This window comes from Glycine soja, chromosome 2 (genome assembly GCF_004193775.1).
Source record: "Glycine soja cultivar W05 chromosome 2, ASM419377v2, whole genome shotgun sequence".
Classification (NCBI taxonomy): Eukaryota; Viridiplantae; Streptophyta; class Magnoliopsida; order Fabales; family Fabaceae; genus Glycine; species Glycine soja.
In genome coordinates this window covers 14,441,896-14,458,939 of record NC_041003.1, presented here as the reverse complement: position 1 = coordinate 14,458,939, position 17,044 = coordinate 14,441,896, and the positions used below count along the sequence as shown (strand labels likewise).

General features: G+C 31.3%; 1 protein-coding gene and 2 long non-coding RNA genes across 4 annotated transcripts; all 3 read left to right on the top strand.

The window, feature by feature from the left end:
• Positions 1-780: 780 nt before the first annotated feature.
• LOC114371146 lies at positions 781-4,545 on the top strand. Of its 2 annotated transcripts, XR_003658021.1 has the most exons (7): positions 781-816; positions 916-966; positions 1,121-1,294; positions 2,035-2,107; positions 2,667-2,741; positions 2,843-2,933; positions 3,260-4,545. It is a non-coding gene; the product is annotated as an uncharacterized LOC114371146 (long non-coding RNA). The 2 variants fall into 2 exon arrangements; XR_003658019.1 differs by lacking the exon at positions 781-816 and having other exon boundaries at positions 877-966.
• Positions 4,546-9,717: 5,172 nt separating this feature from the next.
• Positions 9,718-11,520, top strand: LOC114371139. The gene is made up of 2 exons (XM_028328569.1): positions 9,718-10,521; positions 11,291-11,520. Exons 1-2 carry the CDS (start codon positions 9,754-9,756, stop codon positions 11,348-11,350), a joined length of 828 nt encoding a protein of 275 aa, XP_028184370.1. The 5' UTR covers positions 9,718-9,753; the 3' UTR covers positions 11,351-11,520.
• A 1,583-nt stretch (positions 11,521-13,103) lies between these two features.
• On the top strand, positions 13,104-14,140 carry LOC114371131. Its single transcript, XR_003658017.1, has 4 exons — positions 13,104-13,235; positions 13,332-13,422; positions 13,564-13,650; positions 13,802-14,140. It is a non-coding gene; the product is annotated as an uncharacterized LOC114371131 (long non-coding RNA).
• The last annotated feature ends 2,904 nt before the right edge of the window (positions 14,141-17,044 follow it).

The following is a 17,044-nucleotide window of genomic DNA, read 5'->3' as shown; positions in this document are numbered from 1 at the left end:
CATAAATGATCAATATAATACGCTAATCCTATGATAATTTCGACACTTGATTTGAACTTATATTCTTGTCCTTTATATGCACTTTGACTGCAACAATATGTCAACTTATTTGTTACAAAATGACTTCTCAGTACTTGATTGAAGCCCTGTTTAATTTGAAATCACTTAAGAAAGCCAACAATTTAAGAGATAAACCCTAAACCACCATCCTTGGCTTTACATTTGCCAGGATAACAAGATCTATTTTTATATTGTGAGTATATAAAAATAGGTTATATATACTCGTTTACTTGTAAAGAAATTATCATGTCATATATATATTGTGAGTATATATATATCATGTACCTTATAAATGTAGTAGTTTTCAAACTTTAGTTTTGCACATAGAATTAACCTACATGGTTTAGTTAAATACAAATATAAACATCTAAAAAGAATTAGATCGATTGTGATAAGATATCATTAAACACAATTCTTTCCAACCATATTAAGATTATATATATATATATATATATATATATATATATATATATATATATATATCAAACGCATGTATCTTAATATTTTTTTTGCTGATATAATAAATATTTGATTTAATATAGTTGCTTAATTATGCTTTCATACTTATATATTATCACCAGTGCTTTAGTAAATTTTTTATATTCAACTTATTGTTAGTTTAGTAGTGAAGAAACATGTAATGTGATATGTGTTGTAAGCTGTGATATATTTTGGTTTTTGTTGCGTTGGTCCTATATTTAATTTGCACTACTTATCACTATTAAATATCTGATTATGTAAAAGACTGAATACGAGGTTAGAAATATATATTACTTTAATGTTAAATTTGTTAATATCAGTTTATAAGGTTTATAAAAATGCTTTTACGATTGATATATTCTCTTGTGCATCTAGGGATGTTTGGTTGGAAGAATTAACTCCGGCACAACCCTTAATCAAGCAAAGGTATGATACTTGATTTATTGTAGAAGAAATCTTTCTTGGTAAGAAGAGATTCCTATTCCAATTTTTTATTTGAGCAACCTACATTGCAATAATTATGAGAATTGAATACAAACTAGTTGAATTTCTTTTCTTTTCTTTTTTCCTTGTGAAACAGGCCTTGAGAAGACCTATAAAACACGGGAACACCACTTCCCCGTTTCCAGGTATTGCAGAGAAAAGAAGAAAATCAACAAATAAAAAAATCAGGGATTCCTTACTCCTCTCTTTCACTTTGTCTTCTCGAGTCTTGGTTGGACAACCATCACTAACGAACCAGAGAACCAAATAGGTACGATCTCCCTTTCCTCTACCGGTTCCTTGCTTTCCTCTGTCATTCTCTTAATCATCAACAAATCCCAAACCTTAATTACTCCAAGCAATAGAAAAGAAAAAAGAAACGCTTTGTCCATAGTTTCCCTCGCTTGGAGTGATCCTATGCTATTCACTTAATAAAAACATAGAAAAGAAAAAAGGAACGCTTGTTTATTGCTTTCCAGGTTTCTTTCCCCCAGTTTAGGTACGACCTTTTAGAAAAAAGGTATACGCGAAATATCTCATTGCAGCTACACTAAAGGTATACGCTTATCCCCAATTCAGCATTTTAGAAAAATAAAAACATAAAAAAGGTACGACCATGCTAAGCTTTTAGAAAAATATCTCATTACAGCTACAATAAATTAAGTAATTTTATACACACATCCCCAATTCTGCATTCCTCTAATTGAAGCTACAGTAAATTAATTATATATACGACTTTGTTGGCTGACCTTTTAGAATAGATCACATGCTTCCTGCATAAGATTATATATTTTTAATTGATAAAATTTATTATTTCATATTTATACTAACAAGACAACAGCAAATATCCGACAACCCCTAGTCCCCTAATATAATGTGTATAACTTAGTTTTGTCCTTGACCATATACAAGAAGAAAAATGAATTCTATTTTATTTGAAGATAATTTTTTTTTGAAACTCAGTATATTCTATGTATTGGTTTCTTTATGATTTTTTGGTGTCCATTGCAGGTTAGGATTTTGGGGCTAAATATATGCTTCACATTATGTGAAAACAAGAGGTCGTTTTGTTATTTCAATAAAGGTATGTTCAAATATCTAATCATTTTTTATAAAACTTTATAGAGTTATATGATCAATAATCAATATGGTAAAAACATTTCAATTTTTTAAATAATAAAAAATATTAAATTTTTTTTACCGTTTTCTAGCCGTACCTGTATGTTGAGATTTTTAAATTTACTATTTTTTGTCTCCATCCCCGTATCTGTATATGTCGTCATTCCCATTTTGGTGCATCCTAGGAGGAAACTAACATCATCTATTATGTAAGTCGATGCTCTATGATTCAATCCCAAAATTTCTTAATTTTCCTGGGTGTGTTAATTACAAACACAAACATTTCCCAAATGCATAGGAAAAAATTAAAAAATGTTTATTATATAAAAATGAAAAAATTTATTTAAATTATTTAATAATTAATTAATAAAATATATTTAGTACTCTTTAATCAAGGTCCCTACAATATTAGTTCATAAAGACCCTTTGTTGGAATCATAATTCAGAATTTTCTCCATGAAAATCCAAAAATACACACATAATGGTTTAAACTTACAATTAATTATTTTTGTTGATCATTGTAGGCTTACAAATCAGTGGTCGAGTACATTGAATATCACCCTCTTCTTACCCAAAACGGCTGTAAGCTTTACCAAGAGGTAATTTTATGGCATTATGTTATATATTATTGTCTTTTTCTCATTTAATATTACCTATTGCGACAAAATCTTATACATACTTCAATAAGATTTAAAATTAGGTTTTATGATGGACCCATTCATCATGTGTTCTTCGATGTAAATCAATGCAACAATCTTGATTTGCACCAACATCTCTTGACCAACAATTTGGTGAGTCATATATATGAAAATAGATTCTCATGTTAATTATTAACATAAGAAAATCCTTTTTCTGTCTGCTATTAATTAATTGAATAGATATATTTAGTTGCACATTTTTTTTCCTTTTAGGATAAAAGAATCATTTTAACGCTACATCTTTGTGCAGTGTGCAAAAATTTTGCTTCCATGCCATACTTTAATATTATCTATAACTAGTATCATGCAGCAATACTTAGGATCTGTTTTCCTAAGGGTGAGTGTGATGTCACCATTATTATTTAACTTTTGTTAATTTAAGTTGTCTTTTGATCGAACATTTAGCTATTTCTCTACAGGATATGATATTTGTTGAACCTGGCTAAAGTATGCATGTGGTTCTCAAGAGCGAAAGCATCTCCAAGACATGAAAATAGGTTCAAAGAGCTGCTATATGACAAATGGGCATGAAATAAGAGGAAAAAGAAACAAACCAAGCATACATGTGTGAATACAAATGGTGCAACCCATGGACCCTAAAAGTCAAATCTTGCAACATACATGTGTGCATAGGGGAAAATAAACTCTTTGGCATGGAGGGTTATTTGGTTTCAGTCACATGGTCATTTTTTTTTTTACTTTAGGAATAATGTTAATTGTTTTTAGAAATGATAGTCTCTGAATAGTGAAAGCGTTGTGGACAAGTTTAATTTTAGATCTTATGGGCCTGTTTATCGTGTGGGATGAAGAACTTGGATTTCTCTTTTTATATGATTGGTCCATAATTCCTTTGCAATGCTTAAAAAGTTTATAGGACACATGCAGGAGATATATTTTTTGGTTGAAAAATTCTTGGGTAAAGCCTAAGTAATGGCTTCAGTTGAGTTCCGATTAGTTCTGACTCAACTATATAGGTACATTTAGGGATGATGGAATTGATAGGTTATTATGTATATGGGTTGTTGATAGGCCCACAATCAAGCGTGACATGAGCAAAAGACCCAAAAGAAGAATTATCACTCCAAGACGCTTATTAGACTATGTCTAAATTGAGGGCAATATGCTAGTTTGATCTTTTAAAAATGCTTGTCGGTTAATTAGTGCTTGCTGTAGTGGAGTAGTGCTAGCTTATCCTTTCTGTTAGTAGTTGATTATCTTTCTGTTAGTAGTGGATTAGTGGAGTCATTTCCTAGTTTGTTATTCTGTTTTTTCTCCCTATATATGTAACCTTTGGTTGAGCAAAAAATGAAGCAGATAGAAATTCGGCAAACTCCTTACTTGGTTATGATATTTCTACTAGCTCTCTCTCCCTGTACACATCATCTTGGTGCTTTCATTAACGATGGCAGAATCGACCCGCTTCAAGTCCAACATGGATCACATCGAGGATGCCATTGCCTACTTATCTCAACAAGTTGAAGGACCTTTATCAGAAGGTTACCCATTTGGAGACAAGCTCGCATTCGTTGACATCATCCACAACCAATCACAATCCACTTCACCTGCCACCTTCCTTTCTTCATATGAAGTTGGAAGTGTCGCCGTTTGAAGGCTCAGACCCCTTTTGTTGGATCTTCAAGATCAACCAATTCTTTGCTTATCATGACACACCCAAACCCGATAGCCTCACAATTGCTTCCTTCTATATGGGAGGACTGACCTTCGCATGGTTCCAATGGATGTCGCAGAACGACCAACTTTCATCGTGGACTAGTTTTTTGCAAGCATTGGAGGCCTGATTTGCCCCTTCCCAATATGAGGATCCTACCGGTACCTTATTCAAGCTCACACAGAGGGGAACAATCATTGAGTATCTCTCTGAATTTGAATCTCTTGCCAATCATATCATTGTCTTCAGGTCCGCCTCTTCCTCGGGCCTCCCCTTTGCCACTAGCACGTAGCCTCTTGCTAACACCACCAAAACCTTCTTCTATCCCATTCAAACAATTGTCGCTGGAAGAACTCGCCCTTCACCGGGAGAAGGGTTTGTGTTTTAATTGCGACAAGAAATTCAGCCGCAGTCAGAAGTGCGCCTCCAGACTCTTCCTCCTAATTGCCAAGGACGATGAAAATTCTCCTCAGGATTTGCTTCGCTCTACAAAGGTTTGTGATGAAGGACAAGGGATAGAATCTTTCCCGGCCCAAATTAGCCTACACACGCTTTCAGGTCACATGGCTCCTAAGACCTTACGTTTATTGGGCCACCTAAATGGTCAGCCGGTGTGGATATTAATTGATGTGGGTAGTACCCACAATTTTATCCAAGAACATTTAGTTCTGGCATTGGGCCTACCCACCCAACCCACTCAACCTCTGAGGATCATGGTGGGCAATGGCCATGAGCTCGAGTGCCATCAGTGGTGTAGGGGCATCAATTTCCAAGTTCAGGACCAACAATTCTTAGTCAATTTCCATGTCTTTCCGTTATGTGGTGCTAATCTCGTACTAGGCGTAGAATGATTGAAGTCATTGGGTTTAGTCCTAACAGACTACAATGACTTCACCATGAAATTCCTTTTTAACGGTAGAGTTGTTGAATTGAAAGGGGAATGCAAAGGCACTGCAAAATCAATTACGGTTCACCAGCTATGTCAACTTGTCCAAACTCATAGAGCTAGCGAGTTCTTTCATCTCCGCATTGAGCTCCCTTCAACCCAAACTTCCAAGTTGCCACATCCAGTACCCGAAATAGGGACCCTAATTCAGCAATTCCACCATTTGTTTCAGTTTCCAACATCATTACCTCCATCTTGTAACACGAATCGCACAATTAAGCTTCGACCAAACTCAGAACCAGTGAATGTCAGGCTGTATCACTATCCTTATTTCCAGAAACAGGAAATTGAACTCCAGGTGGATTCTATGTTGAAGAATGGAGTCATCAGACCAAGCACGAGTCCTTTCTCCTCTTCGGTCTTGCTGGTGAAGAAGCGTGATGGGTCTTGGCGTTTCTGTGTCGATTATCGAGTTCTTAACGCCATCACCATCAAGGATAGGTTCCCTATCCCCACGGTGGATGAATTATTGGACAAATTGGGAGGAGCACAATGGTTCACGAAGCTTGATTTGCTTTAAGGGTACCATCAAATTTTGATGAAGGAGGAGGATATCAACAAAATGATGATTCACACTCATCAAGGGCATTACGAGTTTTGTGTAATGCCTTTTGGACTATGCAATGCCCCACCCTCGTTCCAAGTTACAATGAATGACACTTTTTGGTCCTATTTGGGCAAGTTCGACGTTGACTCGATCCATTGCACACCCTTAGTTAAGAGAGAAAGAGAGGAAGAAGATTATGAGTTCGAATCCTTCCTACTAACACAAACTAACAAATTAACAATTAACATTAACTTTTAAAAAAAATTGAAGGGGCATTCATTAAATTGATGCTGAGGAGAAATGAACACACCATTTGACTCCATTCAAACCATTTTCAAACTTTTAAAATATTTTAAAAAAATTATATAGGAATCACACCATCTAGTTGATTAAGAAAAATCTGAAATAAAAATTAGAGAAAAGTTAGTCTCAATTTATTGACTCTTTATGATTGTTGCATCACTCATTCATTTTTTCTCTCTCTTTCAATTTTCTTCCTAAAATCATTCACTTTTGCAGTAAAGATGTTGAACTATGTATTTTGAATGATATTGACTATTACACTCTTTTTATATCTTACAATTACTTTTCAGTTATCAAATAATTATATATATAATATATAAATCCTCTTACTTCTCCATCTCCAGTCAGCCTCAATCCTAATTCCCTCCATTGCCATTGTTTTTTTGAGAATAGCCTCCATTGCCATTAAAATCATATTTGCTCGATTGTCATTTAGAGCTGCCCTATGGTTATAAAATAAATGAGCAATATTTATCGTTTCTTAAAATAATGAGTGATTATTGCTCAAGTTAAAGTATATTCAATTTTATAGATTTTCTCACCAAATTTTATATTTTTTTCAATTGCATATTTGTCAATCATATAAAAATGCATTAATTTTAAAAATGTACATGTCATTACTCAATTGTCAAATTCATTTTTATATAATATAGTTTTAGTTCAACAATAGTTATCAAAGAGACGTTAACCATTAAAAAGTAATGACTCATCATAACTGACGATAAATTAATTAATTAAATCATTGTCCATGCGATAATTATAGCATTATCATCTCCATAATATATTTATCCTTGAGATTCTTGAACCAACCTTAGAGAAAATATATAATTAAAGATGATTAAAAAAATAACAAGTCATTAAAATCCAGCCATTAAAATATATAGAACTAATAATTGCAAATACTAATAATGTCTTTCAAATATTTGGCATGGTCTTAAAAGTTTCGCCCCATAGTATATATAAGAGGTTTGTGCGGTTCAATTTTGAAGAACGTTTAAAAAATAAGTCAGGCTTTTACTTTTACTGCTAAAGTAGAATCACAAACTGCCATATTGATCTCTTTCACTTAAAAAAAAAATAGATGAATATCATCTAACATGTTGAATTCACGAGTTTTGCTGTCAAATTCAATCCAACAGGTTAAATATGTTATTATCAAATTTTATTTTATTTTTTATTCTGAATTTCTATTAATTTTATATTTATGTGATTTTTCGTTTGTTGTAATTTTTATTCTTCTACATATATTTTATTCATTTTATCTCTAGAAAAAAACTTTTCTTCTTATGGCCAATTATTATTAATCAAACAAAATTAACAACCCAGGAGTCCCCCGTTCTTCATTCGCACCCTCGTTTGTTGTCTCACTCACATGTCTTCTTTGACATCTTTTTCAAATATTTATCTTCAGTTTTTCTCTTGTTTGCTGTAGTATTCAGTTTCAAAAAATAACTTCTAAGGAAGTGGTTAAATGTAGTATATGATAAATCAAACTTGAGTCTTATTCAAATTAAGTATACTCATATATCATCCATATGTTATTTCGCTAATTTTATGGCATTTGTTTCATGCTAAAAATGTTATTGAACTATCTACCATCATTCATAAGATGCTTGATTTATTGACTTGTTTTTTAATAGGAACATTGATGTTGTTGGATATAAATAATTTTTCATATAAAGTGTTATGAATTATTTTTTAGCACAAGAGGATGAATATATGAGGGGAGGAGAATCATTGAGAAATGAAAGAATCGTTTCAAGTGATAAAAGTTTTGTTTTTATATGTTTCACAAAATTATATTATACCTTCTAATATATTTTTTAAAGTTAGATTTTTCAACTAGTTAATGACTTTTTTTCTGATGTGTAACTTCAAGTCTCAATAAAAATTCAAATTAGAACCTCTTCAGCCTTTCCTGTCCGCACCCCAAAATTTTTAAAACAAAAACATTAATTTTTAGAAGAAAAGAAATATAAGAGAGAAATGAAAATGAGAGAAGTAGAGAAAAAAATGAGGTGGATTGTTTAATTTGATAGAAATAAAAGTCAATTTGTAAAAAAAAAAAAGTTTATTAAGAAGAAATAATAATAAAATTTCTTGCCACTCTAGAAAGAAGAGAGAAAATAAATGAGAAGAGAAATAATTAGACTATATTACCCCTACTTCACCTCAGTCACATTTATTATTGGAAGGGTTAATACGGGCAACAAATCCTATAATCTACTCTCTCCTCACCTCTCATAACTTTGACGCCATCTCTGCACTTCTTGGTAAAGAAATTTTGTCATGTAGAAAATGAAGTAACTGATAAATGAACTAATGAAGTAATAGTAGAGAGAGTTAAAGAAATTTAAAAAGCTCCGGTTGCATAGCATCAGGATCCGCAAGTTAGTTACTCTTTATTAACTTTTCCTAAAGAACAATGAAGACGTTGGTGTCGCTACAAACATAACCTTAAATATTTTCTAATGCAAACACTCCCCATTGACTAGAATTGTCAAGAAATTTTAAGGAGTTAGGCATACAAACAATCTCTTCTACAAAATGGATCCACCCTCAAAAAAAAGTTTAGACTCAAGGAAGACAACGACTCTTACTACATTTCCCATGAATTTCTCTAAGGATCTTCAAGGTTCTCAATCTCTATTGTTCATTTTATTTTTAATTTCTATTTCCCCTGTATAGCTACTATGCAAATTTCTCTGTTGTTTATATATTTTTTTTGCTTAATATTTTCAGAGGATATATTCTCAGCCAGTCGCATGACCATCGAAGAGCAATCCACGGAATGTGTTCAAAATGTCAGACCTGTACGTATTTTCTTTTTCTAAAATTTAAAGTTTATTTAGTAAAACAAAGATATAATATGTTTTAATTTTGATCTCTCAAAATTTAATTATAGACATTTCACTTTGCGTTCATTTTGTGTTGGTTTGTTGCATTTGTCTCGGAATTCATAAGAAAATAATTTAGACTAAAAATCAAACATACACTTATTCCTTATAAAATGCTTTAAAAAAAAATTAGTCCTCATAAAAATTTAATATGTTTCAGAAACATGTGTTTTTTTCTTTAGTGATGAAAGACTAAAATCACATCACTTTTACTAAATTTAAAAACTAAAAGCATGCTAATTTTTTATAAGGACTATAATTAATATTCTAAAATATTTTAAGGAATAAAAAACATATAGTATTCATAAAATAATTAATTTGAGATATTCTTTCTCTTTCATTTCGAAGGAGTTAAAATTTATTTATTTTTACTGTGTATATGATTACAAAAGGAGTATCATAGTAGATCACCGGAGTTTTAAAACTAAAATGTAAAAAAATCTATTACAACATTTTCAATCTCTTTTGGACTCGTTGTTAATTTATTTTTCACATGCTTTCTATGTCAGGATTTAGAAAGTAACCTATCCCCGCTTATCTCACAAGCAACAATGGATGAAATGTATGTTTTTTTCAACAATTACTCCGTGCCAATGAGTGTCTATGATGATTTAATGGCACGACTATGTAATGACAATGATATTTTGCAACTGGGAGAGAACTCTTTCAATGAGCAAATTCCTTTAGATGATATTTCCTTGGAAGTCCTTAAAGCAGTGGAGGGACTAACCAATGACACAAATTCAACTACTCTTTTGACCTCAAATTCATTAGAGGAAGTGGAAATTTCAATTCCACCTGCAGCTGGGGTAGTTGTATCTGAAGCATTCACTCCATTTCAATCACCAAGCTTCCCATTGCATCCTAATGGTTATGCTAGTGCTGGTGCTAGTCCAAGTGTTGGTGTTAGTGCTCTTGTTGCTGCTAGTGCAGGTGCTAATGCTAGTGTTGGTGGCATTGCTTGTGCTAGTGTTAATACCAATGCTAGTGTTAGCACAACAGTTAGGTTAGCAACTTTTGATCCACAACATCCTCCTCAAATTGGCACTTCATTTGGAAATTTTGTGTTTCCAAATACTATGGGAAACCCATTCACTCAGTTTCAATCATGTTCATCATCTGCAAGCTTCCCAATGCTTCCCTATGATAGTAGTAGTAGTAGCAGCAGTTACCAACAATCTCCAAGGTATCTTCCGTTCCTAATGACTGGGATTGGTCCACAAGGTATACCTGCAACGATGCCTCAGTTTAATCAGGGAAATTTTTGGCTTCGCCCACCACCTCTCACGGATTTTCCAAACTTTGTGCATGCATGGGAGGTAAACTCGCTTTTTTTAAAGGCAAAATGATATATTTGATTAATAATAGCAAAGATTTACATATGTTTGTTACCTGTACAAGGTGTACAGTATGTTAAAACATACAAAGAAACAGAGGTAAACTCACTTGGCTCTTTATTTGATAAATTAGCAACATAATATATGCTATTATAATTTCTAAAACTCAATTGGATGGAATATATATCCTTGCATATCCTTTATATGCACAAATTTAACTGCGCAAACATATATGTGCTTATAAAAAAAGAAAAAAAACTGCATATATATATACCAATTTATTTCTTAGAAAATACAAAATGACTGAAGTCCTATTTGAAATTACTCAGGAAAAACAAACAATTAAAGGGATAAACCATATAAATCATCTCTCCATTTACATTTCTCTAGCTGGATAACAAGATCTGTGCAGACACTATTAGTATGAATTATATACCACTTTTAACCTATTTTTATACTGTTTTCTTTCCAATTGCTTTATTTATTTTTTGTCGATCATTTTTATTACCAGTGTTTAAGTAAAAATATATTAAACTTTGGATTTTGTTGCCTTGGCCTTATATGTACACTGTTATCACTATTAAATATATGATTAGGTTAAAAGATAGAGTACATGGTTATATATATATATATATATATATATATATATATATATATATTACTTAATTTAATTATTATTAAATTTGACAATATCGGTTTATGTGGTTTACAAAGATTCTTTTACGATGAATATTTTCTCTTGTGCATGTAGGGAAGTTTGATCGGAAGAATTCACTCATGTCGCCAATTCCTTAGTAAAGCAAGGGTATGATATACTTAACTTTTTGTTGAGGAAATCTTTTGTGGCTTAAATGTCTAAATTGTTGGATGAGATATATCAGAAAGGACTTCTATTCCTATTTTTTATTTGAGCAACCTACATTGTAACAATTATGAGAATTGACTAAAAAGTAACTGAATTTTCCCCCTTGTGAAATAGGTTGTGAGGAAACCAACATCACTCGTCATGTAAGTGGATCAATATTCAAATCCTAATTTTTCTTAACTGTTGTTCATGATAAATACAAAAATAAACATTTTCCAAATGCTAAGGAAAATAAACAAAAAAAATTCATATAAAAATACAGAAGTTATTTAAAACCTTTTATTAAGTTCAAAATTCTTTTTAATATTCCTTAATTTAGAATACTAGTTAAGAAGAACCTATGATGAAATCATAATCTAGAATATTCTCAAGAAAAATCCAAAAGTACACATAATTGTTTAAACTCACAATTTGTAAGAGAACAATTCAATTTTCCAAATAAATGGAATAGCCATAAGTCAAGGGATATATTCCAAATAAAGTGATAGAATGTATCTTGACTCTTAGAGAACTCCAATACAATAATAAGATGATAGGTGAGAGATATGCCAGTTAAGGCTTATTAAGCCCATGAACGGATCCAGAGATGTACAAGATGGGGAGGGGGTTTCTTTTATAATTATTTAAATATATAAATTTTAATTAAGAATTATTTAATAAATTATAATTTTCATAAAAATATTTATTGGTTTACGCATAAAACCATTATTTCAAATGGTAAAAACATAACAAAAATTTCTGTCTCCAAAACAGATTCTATATCAAATGATAATTTTTTTTATATTTTAAATATATCAACTATTTAAGAAAAATAAAGAAATGCAACAATTATTTCTCAAGTTTTGTTGAGTAGTGTAATAATTGTCTAACATAGATCTATTAGATTGTTGAGTATTTTATATAGATATTTTATCTCTAGTTGTCTATTTTTTATTTTATTTTACAATTCGTTGAGATAATAAAGAAAACAAACAAATAATTTATTTCCTTTTTATTTATACGCAACAAATAAATAAAAGTCTTAATAAATACTGATGGTTAGCCATTAATATTGCCTCCATGGATATTTACCATCTGTTAGCATATATATAGAACCATTTATAACTCTATCAATAGTTCTATTTCTGTTAAATAATTATATTTATATAAAATACCTTTTAGTGCTCTATTGTTCCAGTTAGTTAACAAAAAATTATATGTGTAGATTACAAGAATTAGTTCACCTTATGGATTGGAAAAGTTGAGATAGAGCTTGATAGATTTTTGCAACCAGCAACCTTTTTCAAAAGTAATACATTTATATATATATGAAGTTGTGGGAAGGGAGGGGGCCAGCCAAGTCCCTTGCTTCCCCCTCCCCCCTAAAATCTTTCTCTGACTAAGACTCATCCATGAATGAAGTCATGAACCTTTGCCATATAAAGGAGTTATGCGAACAAGAAGAGACGATAATTACTGTATGAGTGTGTGTGATCACTTGTGTGAGAGAATATTTTATAGTGAGAATGTGTTATTACTTTTTATAACTCTTAAGTGAGATGTTCAAGTTTGTATAATGACACAGTTTAAAATAAACTATATCTCTTGAAATCATTTTTGATGTAATGAAACTTTTTAACGATTTTATAGAGATAGGTCAAAAGTATTGAACTACATTAATTATTGTGTATTCTATCTAAAATCTTTTGGCCTGTGAGTAATCTTGTTAGTTGTGTTTTTCCCCAACACTATTATCAATTTTTGTTGGTCATTGTAGGCTTACTGCTCAATGGAAGCCTAGGCTGGAGATTGTCCTCTTCTTACCCACAAATGCTGTTAACTATACAATGCAGTAATTTTATGACATATAACATTATGGTTGTCTTTTAAATTAACATTGCCTTTTTAAGGAAATCTAATGCGTATTTTAATAATGTTTTAAACTTAGGATTTGTGGTGGACCCATTGATTATGTGTTCTTTCACATAACTCATTTCAACAATCTCAATTTGTACGATCATCTAATAAGTAAAAATATGGTGAGTCATGTATATGTGAATATTATCTCATCCTAAATTTTAACATAAGAAAATCCTTTTCCTGCCTGCTATTGAGTGAATGGATATATTTAGCTGCCTATATATAAGAATCATTTTTAACATTAAAACATCTTTGTGCAGTGTGCAAAAATTGAACTTCCTTCACAGTCTATCATCTTGTCTATGACCAGCAGCAAATATCACTTCTCAGGAGCAGTTTTTACAAGGGTGAGTATGATGTTTATATCATTTCACATTATTATTTAATTTTCCTTAATTTTAAGTTGTCTTTTCATGGAACATTTAGCAAGAAATGAAGGAATTAATTTCCTGTTCCTTTTTCAATATTTGCAATTTGACTAATTAGTGAATGACACAGGAGACGATATTTGTTGAACCTGTCTAAGTATGCATTTTGACTCTCAAGCCAAAGTAGCCCCAAGTCTTGAACAAAAGAAAGTGATGCCATAAACCAGAAGGACATGAAATCAGAGGAGAGAGAAACCAATCATGAGATTATGTTGCAGTTGCAACGACACTATATTAAAAACTTGAGTATCATGAAAGTAACTCAATGTAATTGATTAAAATGATTGGTACCTGGTGTTGTAGCAAGACGAGTTACATGTAGCAACTTTGCATAACAACCACACTGGCTGGTTGTGGCTCTAATTAAGAAGTGTTGTAATTTATATTTTTTTTTTGACATTTTATAATATAGCAGGTACTATGGATTTTTCAAAAATTTATCTAAATTTCATTATGTTTTTTTTTATGTTCTCTTTATTGGCTTTGTCATATATATACTGTCTGATTAAGCGAATAGGCGTGATATTTTTATGGACTTTTTGTTATTTGCACACGGAAATTATGAGTATGACATTGATATGGTTTTTTAGTATCCGTAGTCATTGCTCAATTCTTGAGTGGGAGGACTTCTACCTTCCTTTGATTTTTGTATACTTTTCAATTAGCTTGTGTTTTAAATCAATGAAACACATAATTAAATTTATTTGAATTAAAATCATTTTTTTATACGTGAGAGTGAAAGAAAATATCTTTACTGAACTAATTGAACTTGACTCAACTAATTGAACTGGACTCTTTTGACATTTGACATTAGAATCATATATCCAACATATATAATCTAACAATTTGATCAAAACCCATTTAATCAATATCACCCTGGAAGTGAAACACAACTCATTTATTTTCATAGGTCTTCTACCATGAATGTCTTTTTTCTTAGTGCATCTTCAAAATAGCACAACTGCATGTTTTTGTTCTACCAAATTGGGTTAATAATGAGGCTTAAGTCCTTTTAACAGTATATGCAAAGAACCAACTACACACTTTGTTAAAGGAAAAATAAAAACATTTTATTATACGAATCATGTAGAAGCCACTGCCAATGGCACAAACAATTTTCTCCAATCTTTCTTATCGGAAAAATATTCTATTATACAGAAACCAGTGTCAATGATACTAGAAACAATTTTATCCATTTTTTCTTATTAATCCTTGGAAACTTCATAACAGATGGCAGAATTGCTTGGTTCTTATAAGATCATTTCGTTTTATAGCTTCTCACATTTTTAGGGAGGAAAATGAATGTGCATACCTTCTGGCCAATTTTGCTGTAGTTAATCCAGGATCTCACTGGGATTTTGTTCCTCGTTTTTGTTCTCCCTTGTTTGCCTGAAACAGAAGGGGCCTTCCTCAGTATAGGTTTTGTTTTTCTTGACATGAATTTTGGCCTAATCCCCCATGCTTTTTGTTCTCTTGTGCAGTTCCTTTTATTAATAAAATTTGGTTTGGTCTGGTATAGGATTAATAAGGTCAGGGTACCGACCTAGTTGGGATGTTGAACCTTATTTTGATGCCTCACCAAGACTAAAAAAAATGGTAGAAAGAAAAAGACTACATCAAAAAGTTAAAAACACTGATTCAAAACTTGGAGGGTTCCTCTAACTCATTCAATCCTTCATCCTTCTTCCTCTTCAATTCAGCCTCATATAAGTTCCTACATTTACCAAAAGTGGTGTGGTTTTAGTCCTTTATTAAGGAGAAAAACTACTTGTTTCTATCAACATGTATGGACTAAAAACCTATAAAATTTTATGGGAATTAATACCAAAATTTTAAAATATTTTGAAGGACAAAAATTTATTTTATTCTTAATTAAAAATAGACTAAAATGAAATATTTAAGAAAAGAAGCATGTTGAAAAACTGGTTTGAGAGATTAGAATTCAGTTCAAGATAAATTAAACAAGTAAATTGGGGGAGAAATAATAATTAGAAAGCTTCCAGGGGGTTCACACCATAATTTTCTATTGACATAATATCATTATCTAAATGTTTTTAGTGGTTCTCTTTGAAGGCAGTTTAACCTAAGACAATCTTCATTTTCTTTTGGGATACCAAGATGTATTTGAATGATTCTACTCGTTCTTTTGAGATAACTATGTTCAACTAAATTACTTATGCTATTTCTTAATTCATTATATTCTAGAAAAAGATTAAACTTGCTTCTGTGATTTAAGACCTAAGTTCCTTCATTTTGGATCTGACTTTAATTTCAATTCTTTCATAAGCATCTAAGATTATGAAAAATGGAGGTCAATAATTTCATATTGAGAAATTCAATACAAAAAGAGTCAAGAGGAGAAACCAAAAAACATCAAGATAATTCAATTAACATCAATAGCTGTCAAGGGCTAGGACCCAATCCTAGATCAAAGATGATTACTCACAGCCATAAACACAAAATCAAAGAAACAAAAGAAAAACATTAAACCTATATAAAGATTGATAGAGAGAGAACACCTAGGGACAAATCCAGAAATCGACTAAACGGGGCTGGAAAAAATTAAATAAACAAAAATTTATCAATAAAAAAATACTTAAGTTAAGCATAAGGCATGCTCAATTTAAGACACTAATACATAATAATAGATATCAAATAACATGTGTAAAACCTTGAATTTTAGACAGAAAATATTGATTGAAAATGTTTTTATTTAATTTATTTTAGAAATACACATCACACTATTTTTAACTGTTATTACAATTGGTAAAACCTCTTCCTATATTTATTTTTTTCTTTCTTATTTTAAAACAAACACATCAATCGAAAAAACAATAACCTTGACATTGAATTAAAATAAACACAAATATAGAATAATTTAGTCTTCCTACATAAATAAATAATATCATTAGTGTCAGACAATAAATAATACAAATACAACCTGTGATAGTATGAAAGTAAGCAAAATAAATTTTTACATCCCAACTTTAACAAAATACATATTTGTGGAAAAATCTCTCAAAATACATCAAAATTAGTAAAGAAAACTAGGACCAAAGCAAACCACTTATCACACTAGGAATATTGAACTGACTAAGGCGTGTCCTCAGAAGAATCGTCATTCTCTTCCTCAGACATTTGCTCCAATTGCCTCAAAAGCTCTTAGTACTCCTCAATCTCCTTAGACGACATATTGGTATGGTTTCCTTGGTCCTCTATAACCTCCACCGAATGCACTTGCTTCATTCTATATTGACGAGCGTTGCCTCACCCATTGTACTCCACTGGAGTCAACATGAATTCCAAATCATGG

Excerpts from the sequence above, each read along its gene's own strand:
- LOC114371139 (XM_028328569.1), top strand. The coding sequence starts at position 9,754 with ATGGATGAAATGTATGTTTTTTTCAACAATTACTCCGTGCCAATGAGT. Across the intron at positions 10,522-11,290 it reads ACTTTGTGCATGCATGGGAG|GGAAGTTTGATCGGAAGAAT; the intron begins GTAAACTCGCTT and ends TTGTGCATGTAG.